We start from the raw sequence: 9,692 nt of genomic DNA, 5'->3' as shown, positions 1-9,692 counted from the left end.
GGAAAATACTTATAGAGGTAGGTTGTCGCAAGAGTTTGTTTGGGCAGTTTTGATACGCCTCACAGACTGCTCCAGAAGCTGTATACTTATAGAGGTAGGTTGTCGCAGGAGTTTGTTTGGGCAGTTTTGATACTCCTCACAGACTGCTCCAGAAGCTCTTCCCCCCAACACCACGTGCTTTGGTGTTAACTCTGGTGAGCTGTGCCCCAGAGGAGGCAGCACTCTGCTCCCAGAGCCTCAGCAGCAGTCAGTGCAGCCCCCAAGCACAGAGCAATGCTTTGTGGCCCTTCTGCCCTGGGTCATTAAGAACCAGCTACATACTGAGATTCAGAATGTTTTTTCCTAGCTATCAAATACACATTGTTGCTAATCCACTAGTAATAATTTCCAGGCTGCAATATGCCTTTTTTGGCTCACCCCTCCCATTTCTTCCATCATGACAGTACATTTTAAGTGATTTTTAGTTTGTATATAGCACTGGCTTAACTATATAAAGTTTCAAAGAGACCAAATCTTTTTCCAGTTAACATTACACAGTCATGCTGCAGGTTATCTTAAATCCCATCCCACCTGTTGCAAAGTACAGCAAGGATGCAATGCCTGAAACTGGAGCTGAATGCTAAATTGGCACTCATGTGTACTCTCATTTTGCTTGCATTTTCTACCCAAAAAAGCTTTGTGATTTTTGTAGCCTCATGTACTGTCCCCCCTTTACCACCAGCATTCTCTTTTCTTTCTCCTCTTACAGAGTGTACTTTTAAACTTATTTAAGTGGAATACTTGTGTATTCCAAGGGTTAGCATTTGAATCAGATCACTACTGTCCTGTGAATAAAAAAAATACCTGTGATTAAAGAGACAAGAGCTGGGTGGCTTTCCCAGCTTCCTTCTGGATTCCTCATCATAAACCTGGGTGTCAGGTTAGCAAAATCCTAATTAGCTAATACCTTAGCAAATCCAAATTGTGACAGCTCATCACTTACTGTGGTAACAACAGGATCAGTATACCACAAGGTCTCTGCTATAGACTACACATCTAGCTCAGGGAAAAGGTCATATTTATTACCAGGCTTTTCTTCTGTAACCCATCGTGAACACATTCCTTGAATGTTCAAGACATTTCATTCCTTCAGAATCTCTTGAATATATGAAAAGCAACAAATAATTAAAAGCAAGATTTAATAAGCTTACACACCCTTCCTAGCAGATTTGTGCATCACAATCTTGGTCTGAAGTTGAAGTTAAATATATGAACAACTGCAAGTCCACACTGTGCTCTGTAAACCTCTTGGGAAACTTCAGTTTCTAATGCTTATCCTGCCCTCCCTTCTTTTGTTTTTGATATTTTCTGCACTCCAACTGCCAAAATATCAAAGCTGCATTGTTCAGGCCCTATGAAAGTAATGGCCAAGAAGCAAGTATGGGTCACCAAGTGGGTTAAACTAACAGGAAAAATCCTTCTTGTATGACCTACAAATGAAGACAAACTCCTTGCAATTACTTCTATGGATGTTTGCTCCTATGTACCTAGAAGTCAGAACTCTGGCAGGATAGGGAATTTTTCTCTCTCCATGTGGTTATCCCTAGAAGTCAGAACTCTGGCAGGATAGGAAATTTTTCTCTCTCCGTGTGGTTATCTGGAGCAGTTGATCAACCCTGTGCTGTCAGTTACTCTGTCAAACAGCATCTGGATATCTGTTTTTCCAAACGAGTCTAGACCCCAGCACTGAACTTATTTCATTTGATCAAGAATGTGTGGCAGCTTTCTAACCAATGTAGTGAATTACACCTTGTTTGCTTTCTCCAGATATGGCTCCTACCTGGTGTGGAAGGAACTGGGAGGCTTCAATGAAAAGTCACTGGTTCCACTGGGTCTGTATGCCGGGCAGCTGGCACTGAACTGGGCATGGACTCCAGTCTTTTTTGGAGCTCACAAAACAGGATGGGTAAGTGCAAAACTAGGTTTCTTAATCAAATGCTTCTACTCTTACTTGCAAGGTGCTAAGATGAAAGTTTTGTGTTATAATCTTTTCTCCCTGAAAATGAGCCTGAGTGCAGAGTATGACTTGCAGAAGTTTTCTAAAATTCTCTTTATGCATGCCAGCAGCCACCTGGAGGAATTTACATACCTAGAGCACCCTTAAATGCATAGATTTCAAGAAGCTCTTTCTGTCAGCCTTTGGTAAGAGCTTTGTGTGACTAGAAAATATAAATATGCCTTACTAAAATTCCTAGGTCTCTCTGGCAAATAGCAACAATTAAGAAGCTTATTACAAAATTATCCAGGTAATTAACAACCATTTTAGAAAACACTAATTTTCTGCAGTCCTGTGAAGAGAAATAGCTTGCCTCAAAAATAAAAATCAGTAATAAAAATACAGAATATTTGCCTGGTTCTCTAGATATACATGTGATACTGTACTAGGAGAAGAGTTTACAATCCATTACTGATTCATTCACACTGCATCTCTTCTGGCAGTATCTATGACATGAAAAGACTGGACAAGTCTCCTGGCTCAGTCACACTGGGTTTGTAAACAGTGGGAAGTGTCCCACTGGCCAAAAGAGAGGGTATTGGTGAGAGAGACTTAATTCTCCCTCTCCTGCTCCCAGCTGCAATGCCCTTTCTTGTACCTGTTGTATCATTTTATGAGTCAAATTGGTTCATAACTCGGCAGAAATCTCTCTTGGTTTTGCTGGCTGGTTTTCTGAGAAGGAATAAATTCACAGGGGTACCAAGAGGTGCCAGAGCTGGGTGGAAAAAGCCACACAAAGACTATGCAGTCAAGCAAATGCAGTGAGCAAAAACCAACACTAACCACCTTTCTGTGTTTCAGGGGTTGGTGACTCTCCTGCTTACAAGTGGTATGGCAACAGCTACAACTGCTTCCTGGTATAATGTCAACAAAACAGCAGCTTACTTGATGGTTCCTTATTTAGCTTGGCTAGCCATGGCTTCTGCACTCAATTATCGTATCTGGAAGGACAATCCCAACAAGACCAGACCTGAATAAGCCGTTTTCAGCAAAAAGATCTTCTTTTTCCAAAATTTTTTTTATATAAAGTTATGGCCTTATTTTCTTTTTAGCTTAACTACTTACACCATTAGTTGGTTAATTCCAAGTTGCCAAAGCAGTACTTGTTTCAAACAAATGTGCCTTTACTGGGCAAGTCACAGAGGGCTGTATGCCTCACTGGGGTTTACAGCAAACTAAAAGATTTTGATTGAGAAGTTCTAGTTTTTCTATAGTACAGCATTACATTTTCTATGACAACAGCATTTGAACTGTTACCAGAGATAGGCAAGAACTCCATCTTCATGATGTTCAGAGGAAGAAATCCAGCCATATACCAACAGATTCCAGAAAGGTGCTCCTAAAGTGCTCCAAACTCCTAAACATACTCCAGACAGGTATGACAGGCATAATTGTGGCCTGGATCTTTCATGTTTACCACTAAGCACAGTGTTTTTGTGCTATGATGTGTTCCACTACAGCTGCCAGATATTTATCTTCTGGTCATGGTGCTCCGAAAACATTTAAGACAAGCTCTTTTTCACAATTTGTGCCTTCCCACTTTGAAACACTGTACATTCTAGTGTCAACAAATGCATTAAACTACATGTAAACTTACTAACCTTGTTCCTTGCTTGTATTGTTTTGAAATTGGTTTGAAAAATACTGAAGGTAACAGGATGCTATAGCCTCAGTGACAGCCCCTTCATCTCTTCTCCTCATCATTGCAATGGGTAAGGCAAAACAGGAAATTCAGAGCACCTGGAAAGAAACTGAGAGGACCCAAACCCTCAGCAGCCCCTGCACATACCTCTGTGTCCTTAACCAAGTTTATGCAAGGAGTCCAAACCAGGTCTGATGCATGAGCAGGAGCCCAATGTGGCTGTGAGCACTTCTGGCTGTGCAATCCAGCTCTCCCTTCTGTCCCACCTGCACAGTGACGGATGCTTTATTTCTTCAGCCTATGTTCCAGTCAGTGGAAAGAAGTAGGTTTCTGCAGACAAGCCTGAAACTGGCTAAAATAACCCTCTCCCTTCCAGATCGTGAGGGATAACATGTTGTATATTTGCACAGTTGGAAGCAAGGTTTAGAACATTTATATAATTTTATAACTACATTGCTCTCAAGCAGATCCTGAGTGTGGCAAACTAGCTCAAATAATTACTATCCACACAACATACACATCATGACAGCAGAATATTTTGCAACTTGTACCTAAAATTGCTAAATTTCAGCCAGTTGCCCTGATTTGAGGAAAGAGGATAGATTAGGAATGGTTAATTTCAAACTGACATCCCACTCCCAAATACCTCTCTTAGGCACTATACTTGGAAGTCCAAAGACTGCTTGGGCTTCTAGGAGAGTGTTCCAACTCCCTTTCATTCCTTCAGGCTCACTCCTGTGTTGCTCTGGACATTGCCTTCTCAAACTTTCATTCCTTCAGGCTCACTCCTGTGCTGCTCTGGACATTGCCTTCTCATTCCCTGCCTGACCCCTTCTCAAAAATCTGGGTTTTTTGAGCGGCAGGCTAAGAATGACAGGGTTCCTAAATGTTGTGGGATTTGTTTGCCTCTTTTTAAAGAAGAAAGATAGGAAGAGCCATAAAATCTTTAGTCTCATTGCCCCAGTAGCTTATTGCACTGAAATACCTTATTATTTTCCCACCAGAACTTTTCAGATCTTTGTATAGGAAGGACAGATAAGAAAGAGCCATGCAAACTCCAGCATGATTCAGTAAATTATAGTTTTAATATTGTCACAGGGAACTTGTGCAATGTTTCCCAGCAAGCAAGCAATCAGGCTACCTGCAAAACGAGTCAACTGCCCCAGTTACTGTCCTATTTTGAGGTCTCCTATAATCAATAAACAAGACATTTTGTCAACATACACCAGTGATTTATATAAAAAAAATAAGCAAGACAAGGAAAATGCAGACAAAGTGATTATCAATACAGTATATGGTATATGCATATTCTTCTGATCCATTTTTTCCCTTGGTTATCAGTACAGGAAAATATACTGCATCAGCAGCTCATAGAACTGAAACAGAAATCTTGCTGTTAAGCATATCAGGGAAGGAAATGAATAGTCATGTCTCCTGTGACTAGACAATGCATGTCACGTGGCAGTTGTCTGTTTCATCCAGAAATAGGGTGCTGAAGACATCGTTAAAAAAGGTAGGGTGATATTTGCAGGCTCTATCACAGTCAGGATTAAAGTTCACCTCCAAGATCTGAGGCTGCATAATTCTTTTTCCTGTAAAGTTGAACACAAACATGGCCTCTTAATACAAGTGCTGTAGAGATCCCAAATCACTACCTGTCTTTAATCCAGAGATTATAGCAAGTGACTAGAAAAAGCTATCTCTTATGACCTAAGCTGGCAAAACAGGAGGGTGCTTTGATTTCAGTGGGTTAGGTTTTTATTGGAGGGACAGAGGAGTTCTACCATCATTATCCAGAGGACAATTATCCAACAGCTTCTACCGTCACTGTGCTAATCCCATGCCTCTTTTACAATGAGAATTGGCAGCAATTTAATAGGTCTCCCCAATACATCTGTCTTGTTTGACAGTCTGAAACACCTTCTAGAAAACTGCTTCTCCTTTTTTGTTTCAGTACAAGCTTTTCTTTCTTAAAACTCTTAGATATCTAGCTGTCCTGTTCCTTTACACTCCAGCCACTCCCACCTGCCTCTTCCTAAAGGAAATGAGGAAGTTTAATTTTCTCTTAAAGCTTCATGGGTACAGTTCTGAATCAAATCATTCTGTGCAAGGAAAACCAAAGGGTTTTATTTCATGTCTGGTGTTGAGATCATTAAGTGAGGCTACAACATTGTGATGCATAAGTGAACCACACACTGCTCTGCACAGAAGCAACTAACCTATTTGTCCATAGGCTGCCTACAGCATCACAGCAGTGACTTTTTGACACCCACACCCCCAAAAGGCCAAGGACCTGTGCAGCTCATGTTCAGCCAGGGCTGGAATGTGAGGTTGGTTCTTTCACTGCAATAATTTCCTTGAGGTAGTAAGTTAATGAGCTGTTTTGCTTCTCTGGGACAGGTGAAAAAGAATGTGGATGTAGCAAAACCAAATTCAAACACTTGCTCCACTTGATCTGAATAGCACAGGCTCAATTCTTCTACTCCTGTTTCTCAATCACTTCCCTCCATGAAAGTGATTCGATATTTACAGACGCAGTCACCGCAGCAGTTGGCTAGGGGCACTCACCCAACACACATCTAATCACTCGTCTGGCAAACCTGGGCACAAGCAACAAACTTCTCCTGTGGCCCAGAGAACCCTGTATCACAGGAAGTGTACACTCAGCTCTGTTTAACACCCTCCTGGCAGTGCTTTTTGTGTTGCTGCCTCTGCTGCTTTTCTACCTACAAGAGACATGTGTCTAGATTGGGCACATTTACAGAACATTTTTGAGCATCCTAGTGACATAATAAAAAATTCACTGTGTTTGGTAAATCTCCAGCCCTCCAGAACTGGCTGGAAGAAAGGCTTCAGGTAGTCAGCCAAACTACACTTAAGTAGCTTCACCCAAATGTTCTTGCAGAAACTTGGCAATAACTGAGGACATCAATAGCACCGAAATGGTGAATGTGGTCCCTTTCCTGCTTTAGTAAGTAACTGCATTGAAGACACTGGTCCAAGCCTGGAAGCCACAGATAGTAAAATGTCTCTAAGGTTTTCATACAGACACAGGTATTTCAGATATTTGTTTGGTGTTTTTGTGTGTGGTGGTTTGTTTGGGTTCTTTTGGGGTTTTTTTGCAGTTGTTTTGTTTTGTTTTTCTCCAAACAGAGAATGGCAGCAGCAGGGGCACAAGAGAAGCAAGGACTCAGCCAAGCAGTTCACAGCTCCCCTGTCATTCTGGTTAACCAGCATAACCCTCCTGTCATTCTGGCCAATCCCACAGATCTGCAACTTAGATATCAGTGGGAGGCACTAAGCACACAGCTCACACTGCTTGGAAAACAGTAACAGTTCAGAGAGAAAAAATAAACTTCTGAAAAGGTTCACAAATGTAAAGAATTCAACATTCAACTAAGCTTCTCACCATCTCTGCTGGTGTCCCATTTAAGCATCAAGTCAATGGCATATATTGCTCTCGACGACGGATAATCACAGATGCCAAGAGGTGCAGGTTTAGCTGAAGCAACTTGGAACAATTCAGCAAATGCCTTAAAAATATTTGCCTAATAACAGAAAAAGGCCTCTGAATGAGAAGTGAGGTTCCATAAAAGCAATAAACATGTATCTAATCACTTCACTCATGCAGCTTTTTAAGGAGTTTGTATAAATCAACACTAGCAACAGACTAAAATCTACACAGCATTGGCTTCAAAATGTGCATTTAAACCTAATGACAACACAGAGAAAGTGCTGAGCAATATCCATGGACTTTTCAGGGGAGCCAATTGGTACTGTGGAAATCCTGAATATAGGGCATTTAGCATTAGAATTAATCCCCTTCTCAAGCACTTGTGTGCAGAGGAGGGGAAAAATAAACCCCAGGAGAGTTCAGTGAAGACCAGCAGTCCCACTGTGAAGTGGTGGCTTTTTTCTGCCTATTAAGTTGTATTCTAACTTTGCTTTGTTTTGTTCTGTAATGAAACATCTTCTACCCACATACACCCCTCTAAAAAGGGTGGTGGGGACATGGAGATTTTGAGAAAGAGATATCCACAGTGAAAGTGAAATAAAGCAGGAAGAACATACAGGTGTGGATTTTGGCATTGAGTTCATACTGCAGTGAACCATTTCCTTCTGGTGTACACTTCCTATTCTGCACGCACTACTACTTGGAGTAACCCACAGTATGTGTTTTGACATCCTTCTTTTCACCCCTTGCAGTCTCTTCCAAACTGTTTTAATCCTAATGCTGCAAAACCTGTCATACTCTGAGTCTCATTAATTGGCTATGAGGGTCTAGTTAAAACTGATGTAAAATCAACCCACAGTTAGATAATTTAGGGACTTCTGAATAAATAGGCACATATAAAGGCTCATCTACCATTCACTCTGCTTCTTCTAGCTCCTAATCAACATGGAAGAATGAAAGAATCCAGTTTTGTGCATGTTTCTGACCTGTCTCTTCACATTCAGCTTTTTCTTTCAAGCATGAATTAGTGTGGAAAAATGTATCAATGAGAAAGCCCTCATCTGCCTGTCTGCATGTATTATAGAACTATAGTATCTGGAGCTTCCTCTTCACAGACAGAAGGTGCCCCAGTATCAGGGACCATCTGCACTGCTGTGAAAAGTCACACATGCAGTGACTGGGGACAGGGCTCTGGCAGCTCACTGACACAGACTGGCTCAGCAGCAGGAAACTGCACTGCAGGGTCAAAGGCAAGATTTAATTTAACAAACTAAGCTTCGAACTTACTAGCTGAGAGATACTATGTTCGTGGAGGAGGGAGAGCCTAACTTGTTTCCTTTTAAATATACCACAGTACACCAATGCAGCCCCTGCACCATCCAGTGTGGCAGCACAGCCCTTGGGGCACACAACACCTGGACAAGGGCAGTGCTTGTTTCTATCAGCCCCTTGGGCACATCCTTATCTCATGAGGGAGCTCCAGTGCTCACAGCACAGCAGGCTAACCTGAATGGGTACTGGCGAGATCTTTGGACCAACATCTCTGCTGAAAATCAAAGCCTGTGATCCCATTCCACTGAGATTACCATATACCTTAATTTCCTATTTACACGAGTTTCCTACTTGTTCTGACACCTCCTTATCTTGTGAAGCCATTTGCAACAAAGGAAACAAGAGCCTGAATACCTCAGTGGTTCAACTCATCAGAATCAGAGGTAATATTGTGCTGAAAAGTAGTGAAGGCTCTGAAAACAACTTTTTTTACAGTCATGTGAGCAACAACTGCAGTGATTAGCACATCTCATGTTCTGCACTTCCCAGCCTTTTTCCATGAAATACTAAATCCTCCCAACCCAGGGCTTATATTTTTTGCAACATTCTGCAAAGAGAGATGGAATTCACAAGAAAAAGGGTCCAGGCATTGAGGGTAGTCAGGGCTGGCTCTATTACATAATAAATTATCATAATGTAATCGTGAAATAAATTTCTCAAACGCTAACAACAAAGTGTCTGAGGGTGAATTATACAAAGAAATGCTTCTAAAGTAAAGGTTAGCATATGATGTCCTTCGTGGAACTGATATACATGAAGTATGTCTTATGAGAAAAAAATCCAAGCAACCCAACACTTTTGGAAAAGCTAGTTTGCTGAACAAAAAACCCAAAGAGATCCATGAACATTTGCATGAGAAAGATGAATTGCTAACTTACTTGTACTGTTGTCCAGGGATATTCAGGATATTGTTTTTCAAACAGAGGAATAAAGTCTTCACAGTGTACCTAAAACGATTTATCAACATCAAAGGCTGTCTCAGTTGGGAGTGACTGAACAATCAGATGGGAAGAGAATGGAACAGCAAATATTTTTTGCCATTCATACAAATGCAGGTAGAGAATTAGTGAATTAGTTCCTGAATACCTTCCCTGTTAGAGGATTTCCTGTCATAAAAGATCACACTAAGTCTTTTGACAATGATAAGCTGGCATTTTTTATAACTCTCTTATAGTCTCTATCAATGTGGGTTATATTTGGGATGTAGGTTTGTATTATCTTACATAATC

General features: G+C 41.1%; 2 protein-coding genes across 2 annotated transcripts in view; one reads left to right on the top strand and one right to left on the bottom strand.

Moving 5' to 3' along the window:
• Window positions 1–3,069, top strand: part of TSPO (translocator protein (18kDa)) — a 3,900-nt gene extending 831 nt beyond the window's left edge. Inside the window, exons 2-3 of the mRNA XM_009070478.1 lie at window positions 1,807–1,945; window positions 2,837–3,069. Coding sequence (XP_009068726.1) covers window positions 1,807–1,945; window positions 2,837–3,013 — 316 coding nt within the window. The 3' untranslated portion in view covers window positions 3,014–3,069. The remainder of the gene's footprint in view (window positions 1–1,806; window positions 1,946–2,836) is intronic.
• Window positions 3,070–4,746: 1,677 nt separating this feature from the next.
• Window positions 4,747–9,692, bottom strand: part of TTLL12 (tubulin tyrosine ligase-like family, member 12) — a 16,820-nt gene continuing 11,874 nt past the window's right edge. The window contains exons 11-13 of the mRNA XM_009070476.1: window positions 9,342–9,410; window positions 7,087–7,225; window positions 4,747–5,269 (exon numbers count right to left, since the gene is read on the bottom strand). Of these exons, the coding sequence (XP_009068724.1) occupies window positions 5,118–5,269; window positions 7,087–7,225; window positions 9,342–9,410 (360 nt within the window). The 3' untranslated portion in view covers window positions 4,747–5,117. The remainder of the gene's footprint in view (window positions 5,270–7,086; window positions 7,226–9,341; window positions 9,411–9,692) is intronic.

Source organism: Acanthisitta chloris, unplaced genomic scaffold, assembly GCF_000695815.1.
Source record: "Acanthisitta chloris isolate BGI_N310 unplaced genomic scaffold, ASM69581v1 scaffold7752, whole genome shotgun sequence".
Lineage (NCBI taxonomy): Eukaryota > Metazoa > Chordata > Aves > Passeriformes > Acanthisittidae > Acanthisitta > Acanthisitta chloris.
Note: the sequence above shows the minus strand (reverse complement) of the source record. Positions and strands in the feature narration are given on the sequence as shown.